General features: G+C 38.6%; 2 protein-coding genes across 2 annotated transcripts in view; both read right to left on the bottom strand.

The window, feature by feature from the left end:
• Nucleotides 1-3,867, bottom strand: part of bahd1 (bromo adjacent homology domain containing 1) — a 46,141-nt gene extending 42,274 nt beyond the window's left edge. Inside the window, exon 1 of the mRNA XM_042500341.2 lies at nt 2,817-3,867. The gene's annotated coding sequence lies outside the window, so the exon portion shown is untranslated. The remainder of the gene's footprint in view (nt 1-2,816) is intronic.
• Nucleotides 3,868-8,689: 4,822 nt separating this feature from the next.
• Nucleotides 8,690-20,541, bottom strand: ivd (isovaleryl-CoA dehydrogenase). Its single transcript, XM_042501309.2, has 12 exons — nt 20,265-20,541; nt 17,865-17,954; nt 17,620-17,671; nt 17,322-17,491; nt 17,114-17,207; nt 14,246-14,376; nt 13,944-14,040; nt 13,673-13,766; nt 12,732-12,813; nt 12,471-12,575; nt 11,752-11,824; nt 8,690-10,318 (listed from the first exon to the last, which is right to left on the bottom strand). Exons 1-12 carry the CDS (start codon nt 20,394-20,396, stop codon nt 10,185-10,187), a joined length of 1,254 nt encoding a protein of 417 aa, XP_042357243.1. The 5' UTR covers nt 20,397-20,541; the 3' UTR covers nt 8,690-10,184.
• Between the last annotated feature and the right edge of the window lie 1,126 nt (nt 20,542-21,667).

The following is a 21,667-nucleotide window of genomic DNA, read 5'->3' as shown; positions in this document are numbered from 1 at the left end:
GATAAATTGTCCCAGAAGTAATTGCAATGAACTAAAGTATGTATAAATCATTTTAAGAGAATGTCATGCAACTGATATTTTTATAATTCAACAGCATAATAGCAATTAACTTTTAATTTGACCAGAAATGACAGCAAAATGTGTCTCGGCACAGATTTTTGTTTTGTTCATTCTGCTTAAACACTGTTAAAAAAACAAAAAATCATCACATCATCATGTTGGCCACACTGCTGCTGGCAAGCAAACACACACATACACACGATATCATACGATACATGGACATGAACTCTATATAACTTTTGCTGATCTGGATAGGCTGATAATGCAATTATCATGACGGGCCTATCTATAATATAAAACAATCTCCAACAGAGGAGACGCCACAGTATCTGCTCAGCCTATCAGAAGGCCCTACATACAAAGAGGGAATCCCTGCTAAGAAAACAAGTGCTATTTCCTCAAGGACCACTTAATCTTCAAAATTATCTCTTCACAAATTGCAGAAAAGTCCTCCAGAATGATGAATCTCCAAATAATATCAGCTCAGTGCTTCCCTTTCTTGCACACTTAGAGACAGACTGGTTCATTCGGACACTAGAAAACCGACTAACACTGTCTAATCAACGTTAAAACTTTTCACTCGCCATCAGACATCAAATACTTCAAACATGCACATACTGATAGAAAAATACACAACATAGAGTCCTTCCTAAACTGCAGCTTTACACGCTGTCGACATGTTGAAATGACTTTCAAAAATTCATTACATTGGATGGATGCAGAACTTCTAGTTTTCCATCTTTGTAACTTTAAGAGACATCTGTGTTGTTTTGTTTCTGGCAGTGTGTGTTGTGTGGACAATTTTACATCTGTTCAAGGTTGACTGTATGTGAGTTTAAATTTGTGTCTTTGTCCATTCTGACTGGATAAAGACACAGTAGTGTACAAGCTTTAGTCTGTTAGCCAACCTATCAGTGTGCTTAAGTCAAAGGTGAAGGTTTTTTGGGGGGACACATGAAACAGGGGGTTGGGGGTCCTCCACCAGAACATTTTGAGCTTAATTTCCTCTGATCTGGTGAATTTTAATGCACCAATTTGTATATTTTCTGCATCAATTTATCAAAGTCCTCTGCTGCTATCAAGTTTTTATTGGCAGGGACAAGTGCACATGTTTGAAATATTGAGAAGTGTCAACTGTATCCAAACAAAATCTGTCAGAACACCTTTGTCCTTAAACATGGGAATGTCCCCAAAAGTGGTCCATCTCTAAATAATATCAGCTCAGTGCCTCCTATGTTGACATTCTCACAATCTAAGAGACAGACGTCCACCTAACACTGTCTCCTGTCTGTCCATCTGATATCAACTTCCCCCCGCTGGCCATTATTATCCAACTCTAACTAAAACAACACACCATAAACTCTTTCAGAAACTGCAGCAGCACACACGTTTGACTTTCAAAAATCAATCAAGGCTGATGAATGCAGAGCTTTTAGTTTTCTGTCTTTGTAACTTTCAGATATCATAAGTGTAGTTTTGTTTCTGGTGTGACACTTGGATGCATTAACCCCCCAGTTATCCAAATAATAGCTGTACACCTGCTCAGAGCTGTGTGTGTTTGCCTTGTATCTCCGTCTATTTTGACTCTGATGAAGACACAATAATGCCAAAACAGTTTACAAATCAATCAGTGTGCAGTACAAAAGTATTTTCTGGAAAATGCACTTCAAGTATTGATATGCGAGCACAAATAGCGCAGAACAGATTGATATTATCACTTTGTTGTGATGCAGCTATCTTGAGCCGGGGCTCCCTTGAAAAAGACATTTTGTCATCTCAATAGGTCTAAACAAGTGAATTATAGGTTCAATAAGAAGAAGAAGAACATTATATTATTGGATTATTATTACTCAAGCATCATCATACAAGGAGAAGTGTAATGTTGTAGACTATCTGGTTGTCTAGCAGCTAATTTAATCAATTAGATGGACTACTGGGTGATTAAATCTAACTAAGTACATTTAGTTTAAAATATTCCTCTCTGATAAGTGTTATAGAAGTATTAAGTGACAAAAAGTGGATACATTTAAGTAAATTAGCCTACAATTACCTCAAAGTTGTACTAGGTGTACTACTTGAGTAAATTGTAAATTTTTCACATATTTAATTTCTCATACTCATTTTTAATTTGAATTCTCTTTCTTTACATTGCTCTCACTTTTATTGCGCTTGTTGTTTTAGCCTCTCACTTAACTTCTGCTTATCCCTGTAATTGTTTTATTGTATTGCTGCCTTTTATGCAACTTTTAATTATTTAATCCTGTAAACATGAGTTGGGGCAGATCCTAACTCATCTGTCTCCACTGGAAAACACTTTGACTCAACTCCTGTTGTTTTTAAATGTGCTATGAATAAAATGGACCTGACTAAATGTGGCTTATTACAGTCCAAAGACTAAAGATTATGATGCTAGTTTATTATGATAGAAAATCAGCAAAGATCGAAATCTGAGAAACTGAAAGCAGTGAATTTTATGGTCGATTCAGTTAACTAACTGATTAATCGGCTCATTAATGAGCTCTACATCCAAAAAGAAACAACCAGTAAAACACCACCAGGACCTTTAAATGTCTTTGACGTGGTTTCTTGAGATATTGGCAGGCTAAAAACACATTTAATCTCCATCAAAGTCCCTTAGATGTGACAGCAAACACACAAACAGCCTCGGCAGCAGAGTCGAGGCTCAAACATGACTCCAACAGAAGCTGCACGAGTGACATTTTCAGCGATCACGAGCTGGAGGAGTCTCTACTCACCGTTTAACCGATATCAGACGACTGGAGCGGAGGAAGAAGTGACATAGATCCGCAAAAGTTTCCTCTCGGGTTCACAAATCAGCACCAACAAGGAAAGATCTGTCTGTGTGTCTATAGCTGACACATTGCTCCAGCCCGGAGCTCGATCCTGTCCGGTCCTGACACTTTCAGTTTAGCCCGAGAAGCGATCAGAGCTGAAGGTTGTTGCTTTTTTTTCGCTTTGCACACTGAAAATAACCCGATTTTACAGAAGATCACTTCCACAGGGCACGAGAGTGATGCGTCAGGTGTACGCTTCCCGCAAGTGAAGGAGGAAAACAGAGTGGAGGGCGACTCATGTTGAGTTGCTCGGCTGAAGCCTTTTTCTTCTTCTTCTTAACTCCCAACTGCTCCGTGCGCTGCGCGTAAAAACCACCAGTCGGTTCACTTTAAAGCACAATCCCGGTTAAGGAGACGAAGTGAGGCGTAAGAAGCATTCAGCGAGCTCCCTGCAAACTACGGCTCACTTCAGCGTGTTTTTACATAACAGCATCATCCGCTTTTTTATGTTGACGCATCATGTAGCGAAAACATGGAGTTTCTTAAAGGGCCACGGACGCGCCGTCCACATGTCACCGTCCCTGGCAGCAGCAGCCCCGCTGTGGCTGACAGATGGCTTTCACCTAGTTAATGTCTTTAAGCCCTGTTCTTTTGACACTTGTATTAACCCTGGCAGCGGTGACTGGGGGAGCTGGGCTCTCAATGAAGGATCTGTGGTGTGTCAGCTCTGGCTCATGACCAAAACCTGCTCTGACATGTGACTGCATGGTGCCTCCCGGAGCACTGCTGCGTGTGGAGGAGTTTGTCTCTGATGTGACTTTCTGTTTTAATTTTGTGCAGTCACACTATATGTCGTGGCACTGCATGATATTAGGAAAAAGGCTGTTGAATACCGGGATAACTATATTACTTAAGACAACTAAACACATATCATAGTGTAGGGGAGACCGGGTACGGTTGTCACACTGTTTGTCCCTTCTCTAAACTTTTGTGGTAGGACTCTAAAATTTGGACACAATGTAGAAGAGGGGGTAAGATAGCCCACTCCCACACACTAAAAAATAACCAAATGATGGTGCTAAATCCACTCCAAACACATGTATTGAATGGCTTTGCTCTCGTGAATTGTGACATTTCATCTTGATTCTCTACACTGTTTAGGGGTAAATGGATCAATTTATTTATTTTTTTGTCAATGGATAATAGTGATTGGATAATAGTGCAATGTAATAAGATGATCAATGTTATTTGTGTAGGCCTATTTAAATAAAGTTTACATAAAAGCTTTGATATTGATGTGAGATTTGTGAGCAGCGTTTTTAATTGGTTTTTAGGGAAAAAAATAAAGATTTTTCTCCTTTGAAGTAGCTTAAATATGTCAAAATGTAAAGTATCATATAGTGTCATATATATATTTATATGTGTGTGTGTGTGTGTATGTATGAGGCTTGGTTGGCTGGTACCAGGGTATTTACAAATCCTGAAGATATGTTTTTCAATACCATCATAAATACATGCGCGTCTCTTTCTGGTAAACTCACTGTATGCAGTGCACAGCACACACCATCAGGTCACAGTCTCCGGTCTCTACCTCAGAGGGTATGAAGGTATGTATAAAATGTAACATACCACCCAAGCCTTATACACACCAGTCAGCCAAAACATTAAAACATCTGACAGGGGAAGTGAACAACATTGATCATCTTGTTACATCTGCATTAATGTGGATTCCACTTGACATGCTCCACACACCCAAATATTTTTACAAACTAAGGCCATGGGAAGGGCCCCTTCCTGATGGCAGTGGCAACCCCAGTAGGACAAGGCATGGCCCAAGGAACGTGACAAAGAGCCAAAGGCTTCCAACCGGCCTTCAAATGCCCAGATCTGAATCTGATTGAGCATCCATGGTACATGGTGGTAGCCCGGAGGTTATGTGTCCATGTCTCAGCAGGTCAGAGGCTTCACGGTCGATCGGACTTGGTCTTGATCTACACAAGTCCTCTAAGGTTGTCCTGTGGTGTCTGGCTTCAGGGCAGTGGCAGCCAGTCCTTTGAGTCCTGTGGGTTGTGAGCTGGGTTACCAGCATGTTCCGCAAATTAATAATCGGATTGGGATCTGGGGAATCTGGAGGTCCTCTGGTTTCTTGTCCTGATTTTCTCAGTTTAATTCACCAAAGTGAACTAAAATAAACTAAAATATAAATACTCAACGGCACACATGCATTTCATACTGGAGATCACGGCAACATATAAATAGTCATCTGACTGACACATTACATGATTGGAACCCACACTAATCTCAGAGAGGGGGTGATATAATACATGTTTGCATACATTAACATGTATTCTGCAGGCCTAGAGAGAAAAAAAAGGACCATTCTCTTGGATACTTTTACAATGCATACAGTACTATAAACTGATATTAATTATTCTGGTGCAACTTTCTAATAAGTGTCAGTATGCTTAAATGAATTATTTTATTAATGTTACTAAATCTTCAAATAATGCTTTAAAGATCATTTATGAGCTATTGGGTTGCCAGGTTGTACAAATCCTTTTGTTATGTGTTTATCCTCTTTGTTTGCTAAATGTTGGTAACCCATTATTAAAGGTGGGTTTCTCACTTTATAATAAGGTATTGAGTCTGCATTTAAAACATATTGAATCAGTTGTTAATAAATTGATTTTGATTCAACTAAGTGGTCAACTGGTCCAATAACTCTGATTTGATTTGTACAGTTAAGGGAACCCAAAATTGTTGTTGTTTTTAAATAATAATGATCTGCAAAGCTTTAATAAATTATTTATTGACCATTCAGCAAGGTGTTGAAATGTCTGAACTCTTACTAAAGGGTGCCTTAACACCATTGTTGTGAAGGTTACTTTTGAAATATTTTGTTACAGATTACTAGTTACTCTTTTAAATATGTTATAATTAATTTAATTAATCAATGACATTTTATTACTTCATTAATTCATTCATCAGCTTTACCAAAGGAAGACATTCCTGTAAGGTGAAAAGATGCAAAGTGCAAAATGAATGTCTTATTCTACATATAAACTTTTTACTAAAAAGAATACATTAGGATATAACTCATTCATAATCATCAGCATTTTAATTAGTAACTGTTAAAAAAAATTCTCAGTCTCTGCAACTGATTACAATTACATTTTTTTAATCTAGTTACATTGCTCTCCAACACTGTTTATTAGAAACTGTTGCCGCATATTCAGATTCAGACTTGATTGGTATAAAATGTTAATTTGTCTCTGGCATAAAAAAACAACATACACCATAAACAACAACACACAACAGTTATGCATCTAATATGAATCTATAAATCTTCCATATTTCCAACAAGCCATCATGATGCAAAAGTAATATAAGCTTTTGCATCATGAAGAGTGAGCTGCTTTTCTTTACTTCCATGGACACTTGTGAAAGAAGGTTACAGAGCATCCTGCAAACATCTACCAGTGACTCACTTACATTAGCTCCTGCCTCGGTGCTCATTGTAAAGAGGAAAACCTTCAGTTGACAATAAGGCATTCAGTTTGCACCTCTCCCCTGCAGGGAGGAGTCCTTCCTGCTTCATAAAGAGCCAGACAGCTGACAGACAGAGGTAACACAGCAGCTCCATTCACAAAGATGTCGGCTCACAACCTACGTTAGAGTCACTTATTACTGATCTGCAAAGCATTAGATGACTGATTAACCCTTTAGAAAGCAGCCTGTGACTACTTTATTTACAAGCTTTACTCTGACTTTGGACCTAAAGCTGATAATAAGCCAGGCCAAAGACCGGCCCTAGATTTTTGGGGGCCCTAAATAGGATTTGGTTTTGGGGAGGCTGCTCATTGTAACATGGTATATGGTACTGAACCGACTTATGTATTGTACATATTAGTTTACGCATAAATAATGTACATACAGGCTTATAAAGACAAAAGTAAAAACAAACTGCATTAAACACAGTACTTGTTTATTAACCCTCTCAGGGCCTTTTGCTGATCTGGTTAAAGTTTGATGCATATTTTAGTTTGTTGTTTTTGTTAGAGAAATGCTAAATCCCACTTTTTCGTGTCCAAATGAAGGATATGACACAGTCAAAAACAGATAATACACAAGGAAATCATGTGGTAGATCAGTTAAAATAACTAATAATATTGTCCAAACTTTGGTACAGTGATCAAATGAGAAAGAAAACAAAAAAATGAGCATTGTTTAAACTAATAAAGTGCACTCAGTCAGTAGAGTGCAGATTTCTGTCACCTTTTATTACTTTTAACAATGATAACTTTGTCTGTGGGATTAAGCCCAATAAAGTAGGAAATAACTGCAATAAACACAATTAAAAATGGACCTAAAAAAACCTCAAAACCATTTAACTACATTACTTACTTACCTATTTTTGGCAGAAGCACAAATATCAGGTAAAAATGACCAAATCAACAAAATCTGCAAGTCTACAATTTTTTTTTTAAATTAACAATGCAAATACATGAACAAAGTTCTAAACAATAATGGTTTATTTACAATATTTATGGAGTTATCAAATTCTGATTACAGACTTTAAAAAAACCCAACAAAGCTGATTAGTTGTCTTTAAGTTGTCCGCTGTGTGCCACAGATGCACCATCATCTCTGAAGTGAGCCGTCATCCTTCATCTTGACATTTTGCTTCTGAGAGAAGAACGGGTCACCTGCCGTTCCAGGACAGGACACCGATACAAATAGTTTGATTGATTGTCTTTGAAAACGACCCAGGTTTTCACAAGTGTAAACAGATACATTTGGTATTTCACTTGAGATCAGTTTCAAAGAGAGAGGAGGTGAAAATGAGGAGAGTCAGTCTGCTTGATTTTGGTTTTACACACATGGATTATTGTTCCTTTGCTCAAACAGCCTCCTCTTCAATACTATGTTGCTTAAGTTAATATTTTCAACCTTATCAAGAAAAATAGTCATTATCATGGTCATATTATTGTTATCTTTTAATAAACATTTCAAATGTTATTAAAAACTATATTGAATAATCATGTTTTTCAGGGTATGATATCAAAGTTAGAAATTCCAGTTTTGTGACATTTGAATTTTGTATTTTTAGAAATCATTAGTTTGTTTCTAAAGTATTTGGTCTCTTGCACTGACCTGCTGGTTCTCCTCATATTGTACAATCATTGTCTCAAGTTCAGCAGCAGCCAAAAACATTTAGCTAAAAATTCTGCTCTAAGAGTAAAGTAAGTGCAAGTTTGGGGTACTTGTTCGAAACTCATGTTTCTCTTTCACAGGGAAATACTGTACTTTTATTTTATTATCCTAAAAATAACAGTCACAACTCAGCCACCTCCGTCCTCCAAAAAATAGAGAACAGTCCCTAAATGACCTCCTCCACCACTAAACATTACATGTCCCTAAATACTAGTCACTGTCTCAATTAATTCCATGCAGCGTTTGTGATCACAATTTTGATTTTGTTTTTAACTCTCATGTTTTCTACATTTATGCATCATGGATTTCTGTATATTCTTACAGGATATCACTTTAATGTAATTTTGTACCAACAGCATCTCATTCCAGTCCAGTTACCGCAGTGCGTTAGAGACCGTAATGTTGTCTTGTTTCCTGTGAAGGGAAAATCCACCCTGAAACATGCATTATTCAAATGCACTGGGATAGTTCAATCATTGTCTGAACTACTGTCTCCCCTTTGGCTTCTCTAGAAACAGCGAGCTCTGTGTTCAGCCGACGCAGAGAGACGACAGAAACATGTATGTTCTTTACAATGTTTTTCTAACTGCGATCCTTCAGGAAACTGACAGAAACTCAAATCCAGAAATAAAAAAAGATTTTATTTATTTATGGCAAACAAAACTACGTTATTTCATACTGTACATCTACAATGAGAAGAGAAGACAAATCTTTAGGAGAGTTTCTCCAGTCCGACCGTACTCACAGAAAACAACAGCGGAATATGCTTGATTCCAAAAATGGACAAAACCGTTTTCTAACGCTAAATCTGTACAACAGACATCGGAAATCTTTTCCCCTTATTGATCAGAAAGAGTTTTCAGTTGGCATTAAAACCAGGATATATGTGTGTGTGTGTGTGTGTGTGTGTGTGTGTGTGTTTTTAAATCAGGTGATATAGTTAGACAAAGTCATTACTGGATGACCTCAGGTTTGATCTTAGGAAATTTCCCAAAGCGACACGCCCCTCACCTGCCTACTGCTTTATATAATTTAATGCTACAGTATTCAGAAGTTATTCTTGAAAAACCTGCATGATTTGTTGAAGGAGAAACCACGGCAGTTTTCTGTTCGGAGTGTTCAAGACAACCTATCGTCATCAGTTCAAGGGGCCTAAATAAACTAAAATGAGCTAAGCAAAGAACCTATTTTTAAGGTTTAATACTTTAAATTTTATTGCTTTATTGGCATTTCAGTGGCTATCAAATGAAAGCAATTCAAACTGCAGTTGACCTTATATGAAAAACATATTATTTCCAGGATTACCTCCAGGATTTTAAAATGTTGCAATTACAGCAATTAATGCAAATTCAGCCAATCCCTGTGAATCCTGCATAACCTTGCATTTTTTTTCCAATCACTGCAACTTTACTACAAATTTGACTATCTAAAACATTGATTCCATTTATCATGAGATGAATGCCACCATGGTCAAAATGGAACCAGATGTCTGTGCCTCCGACACACTCACACAGTGACAGGGCTAACTGCTAGCATCATGCGGCTAATGACACCCAATGGTTATTAACGAGATTAACAAAAGAGTCAAGTCGTTTCAGTGTCAGTGTGAGATTAACGGCTCAGTGGGGATATTCAATGCTGCTGCAAGGAAGTGGCAAAATATTAAAACGTAGTGATCAGATCACAATGTACTGTGTAAGCTTGTGCTAACCGGCCAGAAAGAGCAGAGGGACAGCAGTTTGCGGAGACAGTTCTTCACTGCGTAGAACGGCAGAATCATTTTTCAGATAAAGCTGCCTTGAAATCAGGCATTTCAGGCCGCAACAATCTCAAAAACAGCCCATTAAAACCTGAAGGGTAAAATCAACATTTAATGTGATTTTTGCCAAACAGCTTATAACATCATTATCAAGACAGGATTTTACTTCATGTATATAACATACTATATATATATATGTAACATGAAATCAGACAGCTATTCTGAAACGTGATAATCCGATAACATCCTAACAGCAGCAACATTTCATCAGTATAAGGCCCTTGGTGTGAATATCTGTGTTCATCCACGGCAAACCACTCATTCAGTCTTTAGAGATCGCCATCACTCACTTCTGATTATTTGAACATGGCGTTGAAGGATCGTCCAATAATGAGCCGGCGAACTTCACTTGTGCCCGCGCCGATTTCATACAGTTTTGCATCGCGCAAGAATCGGCCCATTGGGTAGTCGTTGATGTAGCCGTTCCCACCTGTTAACAAGTGGCATGCAAATTAAAGTTAGTGTGCTGTAACAGAGCGAGGTGCTTCAGAGTGAACATACTGCAGAAATAAAATTCACACCAAATGAGTCCCTGGGCTCTTAAGTTGCTACTGTTTAAATGTGTTGCATGGCTTGATCATTCAAGCGGTGTGTATTTTACACCTGAAGTATAGTTAACAAATCACACTTTCTCAAAAGCCTTATTCATCTTCATGAGTATACTTGTCCAAAAAAATCTGCCATAAAGTCAGCAAACTACAACCTGAATGTGAGATTATAAAAAGATGGTAATAGCTCATCTACACCTCATCAAATTTCATCAAAGCATGAGGTGAGAATGTCAACAGGTAATATAAATAGCATGAGCACAAAGAAGCAGATTCTTTATAAGAATGCAGATGAAGATAATTACAAAATACTGCAAATCACGTGTCTAGAAAGCAATTTATGTCTGTTAAACATTCTCACTGAAATAAAGCTCATAAAGACTTCAACCAGAAAAACTGCTCCATTCTTTTCCTTCTACACTTTAAAGGAACAGTTCATACCAAAATCAAAAACACATATCTTTCCTCTTACCTATAGTGCTGTTTATAAATCTAGATCGGTTTGGTGTGAGTTGCCGAGTGTTGGAGAAATCAGCCGTAGAGATGTCTGCCTTCTCTCCAGTATAAATGGACTGGATGGCACTCGGCGTGTGGTGCTCAAAGCACCAAAAAAATGTTTGAAAAACTCAACAGCAATGTCTCTTTTTAGAAATCCTGAACCCGTTATTTAAATAATCCACAGATCTTGTTGTGAGCAGATGGAGGAACTATTATCTTTCTACCGAACTACAACCACCAATCAGCTAGCACCAATGAGCTAGGTGCTGAGCCAACGTCACAGCTCAGCCGAGGCGGATGCCAGCAATGGTCACATCTCATCAGGCCATCATTGCACATGCGATGATGTGGTTGGTCATGCTATATTGGACATAAGGCAGACATCTCTACAGCCGATATCACCAGCTCACACCAAAACAGTCTAAACAAATAACCCATTATTACCATGAAGCCGCACCTCTTGACATACATCCATTCATACCACATACAGCAAATTCACCACTTCTCTTTATTATCCCAGAGGTTTATATTTGAAGAGGTACCTCCCTTCATTTTCATACTGAGCAGCTGAGTGAGCCTCTCTCCTGTCATCACTGCAACCATTCACTGGCCAGCATGCTATTTATTAACCAAATTAGCTGCACCTGTAGAGCCCTGCGAGGAAAAAGGTCACTTAACCCCAGATGAAGAATCTAATCTGTATGTTGCATCCGTTATGTTTTCTGTTCACAAAATACATCATCCGGTCTGAAATATATTAATCCCCACTGTACATGTTTTGATTTTCATTTGAACCACTCAGTTTTCTGGCACTTACCCAAACACTGAATGCCATCCAAAGCAACCTGAGTGGCGTTCTCCGCACAATACAGGATCACTCCAGCACAGTCCTGCAATGACAACACGTGTCAACACAGTCCCTGTGTGCAGTGGTAGGGAAAAAAATTAACATTTTTTAACAGTGCAATTTATGAAAAAGTCAACTAAGATGCTGACTTGCGGTGTGATAATGAGTTCTTCAGATGATCAAATGGTTTCATTTTTCATAGGAGTCTATCGCATTAAGTCTGCAGCTTTTTAAAACATTTCATGCGATTACAATCGATTAAGTATTTGATCACAATATCAAAAATTCCACCACATTTATTGACAGCTTCACTGATCAGATTTTTCCGCAAAAACTCTTCAAATCGTTTCTCAAGATTACAATCAACAGTTTTTGAAGTTTTGACTGCTCAAAATATTGCAAATGTTTTAAATCTATTAAACACACCATATAATGAAATTAATTAAACGTACTTAACACCATACAAGAAGATCCATTTAGATTATTTATAAATACAGATTTCAAATCAATAATGCAATATTTAAGAAAAATACATACATTAATTAGGAAAAAAATCACTCAAATGCTATGATAAATGATCCAAACACGTTTGAAATTTTCTTGACGGAAGTTCAACTTTTGTAGCAAAATTTGAACTTTTTTTTTTCTTATCTGGCTGCCACAAGAATTAACAAAAAAAAATCTCTCACCATTGCACTGAAGTGTCCTTTGTCACAAGCCCGGGCAACGTTGTACACATACTGCCGACAGGAGCTCAGCCTGGTGTACATATCAGCCATCTTGCCTTGCATCAGCTGCAAATAGAGAAATGTAAGGTATTATGTTAATTAAACTCAAGTCAAAATAAAGTTTTAGAATTTTAGAGCAGCCAGCTTCACACTCTAAGGAATTAACATTTAACAAATGAGACTTTTAAAACTCTGCTATCTTGTAACAAGTGAAGACTGAACCTGAAAGTGTCCAATCTTCTGTCCGAAAGCTTCTCTGACGTGCAGGTAGGGGACAGCAAAGTCCAAAACTGCCTGCATGATGCTGAAACGTAATATTAAAGACTGCTTAACAATTCAAACATATAAAACAACAGTTCATATAATGAAAACAGCAAGATGCTTTAAAAGCAAAAGGCAAAAAAACAATTCTTTTGTTGTCTGTTATATAGTTTTTCTACATTTAGTCTTCTAAGTTGCTCATTCTTTTAATGATGATGATAAATCAATATTTTTGACACTACAATATGATATTCCCATTTTAATTCTTTATTAACACAGAGAAACACAAAGTAACACGAATTAATCACATTATATATTAGTCTAGTGTGTGTTGTTCACAATACACTAAAGTGTTGATTATTTTTGCTTTTTTTTTTTTTTTTTACATTCTTTATTTATATGTATTTATGTCCTTGTGATGCTGCAACTAAATTTCCCCTGTGGGGATCAATTAAGGCTTACCTCATCTCATCTCATCTTATATTGAAAACCAAAATAAAAGCCAGCACTATCCCAAACAGCAGCAAAATGTGTTAAAAATATGATATAGGACACAAAATGACGCCCATTTTCCAGTATGTATTTATAATCTACTGTAACAAAGAAAACACACAAAGCAGCAGCCAAGTGCGGCCTGTGGCGAGCCGCCATGCAACGTCTATGGAAAGCTGCATCCAAACTTAAAATTGGGGATAATTTAAACATAAATCCTGTCAAGTGTTTAAAGATGTTACAAAGAATTTCACCCTGCCTGAAACATGTAGTCATGCCTCCCGGCTGCAGAAATATGTGATTATTATTGCTGCAGGATGCACTTTGCCACTGATTGTTGATTTTTCAGTGCTAGTAATGTCTCCATTTTAACATTTTATAAATAAAGCTTATTTCTGGTATGAACTTACCCAATAGGTCCTGATGCAAGCACCAGCCTTTCCAAGTCTAAGCCGCTCATCATCACATACACGCCTTTGTTTAACGGACCAAGGATGTTCTTCTCTAAAGCAAACAAACACAAAAATCATCAAAACAAAATAAATAAAAAGCATTCATGATAAAAAGACAATCAGTTTGAAGGCTCACACAAGCAAAGAAATGAGCCAATGAAAAAAGCGAAAAGAAGATGAGCTCTCCCGTTTTACACAAGTGAACATATGTGCGCACTTAAACACACACCTGGGATTTTGCAGTCTTCAAAGATCAGCTCGCAGGTGTTGGAGCCTCTCATGCCGAGTTTGTCGAGCTTCTGTGCTGTGGAGAATCCAGGCGTTCCCTACAAACGACACAAGCACACACGTGTTTTAATTTATGTAATTCACGCTCCTTTTGCATAGTTGTGTCGAATGAATAACATAATTATTCAACAAAATGCAAGACTGATCCACAGAACAAACCAATAATGTCAACCCACCACATCCCCTGGGCCACCAGTAAATCCTGAAACCGGGAAGAATACGTCTTTAGTTGACTGGATTTACCTTTTCAACAATGAAAGCTGTGATGCCTCTTTGATAGGCCTCAGGATCTGTCTTTGCATAAACAATAAGGACATCAGCATCTGGCCCGTTTGTGATCCAGAACTTGTTGCCATTCAGAACATAGTAGTCGCCTATAAAAAAAAACAGGAAAAAAACACAAAGTCACAATAGAAGTGAGGAAATGACATGGGGCCAAAACATAATGCAGAATTACTATTTAAAATCTGTTTGTCCAGATCCCTGATCAGGTTTTTCCTGCATCAATTATTAAGAGGCAGCCATAAAATTTCCTCACGCCTCCTCGACAAAACTCTGAACGGGTGTAATAATGGAAAACACTGTTATCAAACAAACATTGCAGCTGGTCGTTTTCTGCCATTTGTCACTGCTCTTGTGCCACTTCGCTGATGTGGTGACGCTACGCTAATCAGCACAGTGCACCAGGAAATGTGCCACCAGAACTCGAAAAAGGAAGAAAAGAGCTGCCTGTTTTGGACCGTATTGATGGGGTGACCATAAAATTGTAGAATATATTGTAGAACATTTGTGTTAATAATATTTTGCCAGCAGAATCAAATTGTTTTGCAAGATATTTAGTATATCAGTATGTGTGGCCATGTTCACAGTCAACATGGCCTACACAGGTCAGCTGATCTTCAGCACACAAATATTATCAGGACACAAAAAAATGCAGAGGAACATTTAATATTCAGGAATTCACATCATAAACACAAATTACTTTCCATGAAATAATTAAGCCACAATATATTGATAACTGTATTTTTTTTAATCATATAAATATTAGAACTCCAAAAATATGTTAGCGTTTGCTTCTGAGCCAGGAAAACCCTGACAAAATGTTGAAATGTGTGGTGTATGGTGTGTGCAGATCTGTCGTTGTGGTTAGTTAATAGTTAGCTTTTCAAATAAACTTTTAGGCATTCATGTTAAACCAATACAAATCAAACATGCACAGGTACTCATCTTTTAAATTACACCAAACAATAAAACTGAATTTTTACAAGGCATGAAGGAGGGTGTAGCCACTGAGTCATCACATCCTTGAGCTGAAGGCACTCTGACAAGTTTTACTGTCTTAGTGGCGCATTTGTAAAATCACATAACTACATTTCCATCTCTGTGACCATGTGAACCTTTAACTTTTTCTACTTATAAATTTTATTATTTATCTGAGAAATATCAAGAACGCCAACGATGTCTGCATCTTCGACAACATATCGGCACAGTTTGTGAGCCTTTCCCTCTTAACATCTGTGCAACAATTTTGCATTTAAATGAACTTCTCCTGCATTCAAGCCCTTGCCAAGTGAGTTAGCAAAATGCAGATAAAGCATATTGCCGCAAGGGGAAAGCTCTCTACATTTTGCAGTATACTGGAGTTGTTACAGGTAGTGCACTGTGAGTTTCTGGCTAAAATCAGCTGTGAGCAGTGTGTGAACCAAAACAGTAAAGTTGAGGGCCAGACAGATTAGCAATGAGCTGAAACTCACTGTAAAGCAAAGGGGAGCTGTTTTGGAGGGTGCTTTAAGCCATTTTTCCCCTTTGCTGGTTTGTCTCATGCTCACACCGAGTGCAGCAGTATGTGGAAATCACTGATTTTTTTGGGAGACGATACAAAGTGCTGATCTCCTCTGAGCAGAATCACCCAAACCTAAACTTGTAAAATGTTTAATTCCACCTCCAGAGATTAAGTTTTGCTGTATACGGACACTGTGCTTTGACAGTTCATTAGCTGAGGAAACGACACAAAAACAGAGTACAAGCAGGTTTGCAAAAAATGTTACATTAAACATCCAAAATTAAGTAATTCTGAATGTATTAACTCTATACAAGCTGTGCAAGGGACATAGTTTTTCATTGTCTCTGGACCCTTAAAATGACTACTGTAAGATTTAAGGAGATTTAGTGGCATCTAGTGTTGAGAATTGCAGACTGCAGTTTCATCAGTGTCTACTGTTCAGGAGGTTTTACTGGGAACTGAATTATCTGCAGAGGTCTCTTCCTCACCAAAACAAATGATACAGGTAATTAAAACTGGTAAAAACACCGAATTAAGTAGTTTCATGTTATTAATCAATGTTCTCCAACTAAATTCGGCATGACAGAGACAGGCCTGGTAATGTGTGCCCAGGTTCAGAGGGTTTTTACTGGGAGCCAAATTATCCACAGAGGTCTCTTCCTCTCTAAAATTAACGGACTGAGCGATTAAAATCAGAAGAACTAAATTAAGCAGTTTCACGTATCAAAAAAATCTGGGTTTTTCCTCTGTTTTGAACTATGATGGCTGATGCGAGAACTTACTTATTATATTCTATTACATTTCTCCCAATATATCCGCATAAATCCTAAACACTGGAACTTTAAGTAAAATACATACACAACACAACTGACAACACATAAGTCTGTGGCCTCACAGGACTGAATAATTAACAGATCTCATACATAAATCCACTGGCCGTGTACCATACACATGCCACCTCGCTGCGTCGGAGTCACTTGGCAAATGTAATATTCAATGTGAAAAAGGCTAAATGCCAACAGTGTTTTTGTAAAACCCTGAGTCAGTATAATACCCACGAAATGACTAATTCATGATCAGCAGCAGCGCAAACACAGCATGTCTAACAATATTTGATGGCGATACATTTTAGATCTAGCCCTATACTGTTTGTAAATGCATGAGTATAAATATATAAACTAAAAGACAAGGTAGGCGGTGAAGATAAAAAGAAAAGAGTAAGAAATAAAATGCTGGGGGTGTATAACTACACCAATAGAAGTAAGGACTGTACAGGAGAAATACAGAACAATATATAATAAGTAATAATAACACAGAGGGCGTCCCACCTTTCTTCTGGGCTCTGAGTTTCATGGAGACGACGTCGGAGCCGGCGTTGGGCTCACTCATTGCCAGGGCTCCTACGTGCTCTCCTGTCATTAACTGGCAACAGAAAAGAGTGCGATGAGAAAAAAGAATTTAATCCATCTCAGTTTGTGGTTTTATGTATATTTCACCCAGTAAATAATGTAAAGCACGATCTATTTTGGTCCTGACCTTTGGCATGTACTTCTCCTTCTGTTCCTCGTTTCCGTGGCGTACCATCTGGTTGACGCAGAGGTTAGAGTGGGCGCCGTAACTGAGAGCAATGGCTGCAGACACTCGTGACATTTCCTCCATCACGATGACGTGATCGAGGTAGCCCAATCCTGTGCCCCCATACTGCTCTGAAATGAGATGTAGAGTAAATGACTTATTAAACATGACAAAAAGCGAAGACCTCATTCCTATAGGCGGCTGTAACGCAGGTGCTTCTCAACACAGACTGACGATGTTTTCTCCTGCAGCGTCTTACCTGGAGCAGTGATCCCAAGGAGTCCCATCTCCCCCATTTCTTTCCAAAAATTCTAGTGAAGAGACAACGCAAAAGTTACCGAGGCAGACATGCTGCTCTAGATTTGATGGTAAATTTACATGTGGAAATACAGAGCTGCTGTGAGCTGTGGGTGTGCATTGGGCTCATGAAAATGCCATGACTTTATGAAATATTCAACTTATGAAACTACAGGTACGGTATACAATGGAGTATTTTTAGCTTACCCGCATTCCTGGAAACTCATTCGTCTTGTCGATCTCGTCAGCGTGGGGCGCGAGCTTTTCTGCACAGAATTTACGAACCGTCTGCCTAAGCTGTGCAAAAGACACAACACACACAGAAGACGTTTTTATTTATATGTATGTCATTATTTTATTAAAAGCACTGAAATCTCAACAGGCGTGCAGGATCACGGCTGACCCCTCCTCATGCCACAAAATCTTCCCGACTATAGCTGGCCTTATCAACAAGGAGCGGGTGGCCTGCTGACATCATTATCACATTCCTGCACAAGTGCACACTTTTTGATAACTTTACATGTTTATGAATTCCTGTGTATAAGAAACAAACATTGTTGCATACAATGGCAACAGCACTCCCTGATGATAGGACAGTGTGTTGTGCTACACTGCAAAAACTGTTCAGGAATGACCCAAGAATATGACAAAGAGGTCAAAGTATTGGCCTGGAGCTCGGCCTACCTCACAACCAACGGAGCTCAAAGGGTCTGCTGCCAACACCTCGGTGCCAGACAGCAGAGGACACCCCCGGGAGGTCCTGTGTCAATGCCTCGATAGGTCAGGGACCCCACTGTTAATCGAGGGTGCCTCTACGGTACAGCTACATCGCAACAATGCTCGATCTGATTGGGTTCTGAGGAATTTGGGGGGCCAGGTTGACGCCTTGAGCTCTTTGTCATGCTCTCCGTTCCTGAGAGCAGGTTTATGGTGTTGGGTGGTGCATTGTCGGCCGCCATTGGGGAGTGCTGTTGCCATGAGGTGGTGTACTTGGTCTGCCATGGTGTTACAGTGAAAGTGTGTCATTTGGCAGCCACAAGTGCCGGCCGGGACCAAAACTTTCCCAGCAGAACATTGCATTGTAACATGATGATCAATTTATTCACTTTACCCACCAGTGTTTTTATTGATTTGGTGGATAAATGTATGTGTTACATTAATACACATCCTCTTACAAATATTCTTGTACCACTATACTGTTAACTTTTACATTCTCTGGACAATAACTTGCACATTCCTGCACTGCTGTGCATTTTTTTTAAGTCACTTTAAGAAATTTTTTTGTATTTCTCTGTATACAAACACCTATATTTCAAATCATATTGTAGATTTTGTCTTTATACTTGTGCACTGTTTATGTGTTAGTACTAAATCAACACCAGGTCAAATTCCATGTAATCAGAAAGTTACTTGGCAATAAAACATTTCTGATTCTGAAAACATTTGTTTAGTTTCCATGTTTTTCCTTCATTTGGCTGCATGGCAGAGTCAGTGTTTTTTGGGTTACAGGTGACTGCGCTGTCCCTAATACCCTGTAACTGCATCTTTTACCATTATAGTAAAATCCACGTAATAACTTGTATTTTATCTTTGCTTAATGTCTGTTGCTGTTTCTTGTTGCTATTGCTGCCCTGCATGTAATGCTTGGCTGTGTGTTTGCCCAGCGATTTGGCCTAAAATGCTGTATGTTGTTGCTGTGTTATTGTCTTGCACTAACATCCTGCTGTTTCTTGTTGCTTTTTGTGGTCTGTGTGCTGTCTAGAGAATTCCTGTTTGTTATTGCTACTGCTGTCTGTATAGCATACTGCTGTCATTGTTATGTGAATTTTATCATTTTATAGGTTTCAGAGCATCTTGCCGAAGGACTACAGTGGAAAATTAGCTAGCTGACTAACACTGCCACATTCACACAAATATTGATTATTGTGCTGTCCTCATTAATATAACAAACGAATAAGATATTTCATATCAATGCAGGAATCAATTTGTAGTTATATTGAACCTCATAATACACAGATGTGGGAGACAGACACTTTCACCCAATCAAATCCTTTAAATGAACTCCACCCCCCTGTCCTCCTCCCAGCCAGTGTCCAGTCTCTCTGACTCGGTGCCAAGTCTCACTGACCTGATATCACCTTGTATCGAGTTAATAAATCTCGACTGTAAAGCGTGTTTCAATGAACCTTTCACCTCTGACCATCATCACATAACAATAAATGCGAGCGTTAGCATTAAAGCTAGCAGGGCTACTGGTAGTAAATCAAGCTAATTAAGCGTAAAGTATTGAATTTCAAAATACCGCTTGCTTTGGTTATTTCATATGTGCAAACAAAACTGATACAGACTAATATTTGGTAGCTTTCGAGTGATAAACATCCTTTTGCTGGGAGGTTAGCTTAGCTTGGTCGGCTAACACCAAGGTCTCCTTATCAACGGCGGTTATGTCATCACGTCATGTGCATGGCGTCCTTAAATAACAGAGAGGTAAAACTCGTGAAACCAGTATTTTAACAGTATAATGGCTTTGGTTCACGTGACTCTATTTTTTGCCACCAGCTGCATAAGTGCGCACGTTAGTGAACTTTGTGTTGCTCGTTAGCTAACCTGTATCTGGTCGTCGGTGAGCCCGTTCACCACGTCGTCCACCGGGACGGCAGCCCCGGCGCATCCCCTCCTCGCCACCGCGGGGATGGACAGCCTGGAGCCGAGGCGGAGAGCGTTTCTGACGGCAAACATGCTATTGCTTGCAGAGAGACAGGTTAATGGAGAGAAATAAACCAAAAGTTGTCACGATGACAGACTCCAGGCTAGCTGCCCCTTAGCAGAAACAAAGTTGGAGGTCTCACTCTGCTGCTATTTACCAGGACTAAAAACCTCACCCACACAGGAGGTCCTTCCCCTCTTTATTTCTGCTCATTGACGCTTCAACGCCACCTGCTGGACTGGAGTGTATATCAGAAGATCATGTACCTGGTATTTTGAGCCTTGGTCTGTGCACCTTTTGGTCTTTGAGTTTTACTCTCACAAACAGAAATTAAAAACAAAAAAAGAAAAGAAAAAAAGATTTTCATTTCAAAATCCAAAAATGAAAAACAGTTTGTTCTTGAGTCCAAGTGAACACCTGTGCCAAATTTGAGGAAACTCCCTCAAAGCCACCTTCAGATATTGTGTCACAAAAATGAGAGATGGATGCAAGGTCAGAGTGACCTTGACCTTTGAACACCAAATTCTAATCCGCTCATCACTGAGTCTGAGTGAAGGTTTGCTGTTTGCTGAATTTGATGAAATTCCCTCAAGGAGCTCTCAACATATCACCTTAACAATAATGAGACAAATGCAAAGTCACCATGACTTTGATGTATTTTTTATTTTTTAAAACTTCTGCGGTCAGTTGCACGTATAACACATCATCAAAATGTCTCACTTGTGCTGCCCATAATCCAGGCCTGCCAGCTGTCCTGCACATACAGTCATAATTTCAGTGCTGTTACTACGTGATGGTGCCTTAAAGGTGAGACAACTCTGTCCTCCCAATCTGCAATTATACCTTTTATACAGAACAGCAAGGTGGCATTAAATTCCTACCTTGAAGAGGCAGTGTAAAAGAGGCAATAGACAGATAAACAATCGCCTAGAGTAGGGAGAGTTTCTTTTTTATTTAAAAAAAAAAGAAAAAATAATTTGAACATGGGGGAAAATGATCCAAAGATTTGATGCTGGAGCATGCATGGGTGGGTTAGGATGGGCAGTGGAGTGTACATGGAGAGCATTAAAGAGAAAATAATAAGCTAAAAGCCATCCAGGGCACAATACAATAAAAAGGAAAAAAGAGAGGAAAAAAAAAAGTTGAAAAATTCAAATTTGTACTTAACGTATTCTTTTAGCGTTTTATATTTGTTATTATTGTTTGTCAGCTGTGTTGTTTATTTGTGTTGATTTTGATTTAGCTCTTGTTTATAATAAAAATATAAGATACTAAAATATGTAATTTTACTGTTAGAAATTGT

This window comes from Plectropomus leopardus, chromosome 14, assembly GCF_026936395.1.
Source record: "Plectropomus leopardus strain MGB_pleo_1.0 chromosome 14, ASM2693639v1, whole genome shotgun sequence".
Taxonomy (NCBI): Eukaryota; Metazoa; Chordata; class Actinopteri; order Perciformes; family Serranidae; genus Plectropomus; species Plectropomus leopardus.
Note: the sequence above shows the minus strand (reverse complement) of the source record. Positions and strands in the feature narration are given on the sequence as shown.

Bases quoted from the DNA above. Each gene is read 5' to 3' on its own strand.
- ivd (XM_042501309.2), bottom strand. From the start codon at position 20,396: ATGTTTGCCGTCAGAAACGCTCTCCGCCTCGGCTCCAGGCTGTCCATC. The intron at 14,377-17,113 runs GTGGGACGCCCT...TTTTTTTTATAG, and splicing joins ACTCAGAGCCCAGAAGAAAG to GCGACTACTATGTTCTGAAT. The intron at 11,825-12,470 runs GTGAGAGATTTT...TTGTCATTGCAG, and splicing joins AAGGACACTTCAGTGCAATG to GACTGTGCTGGAGTGATCCT.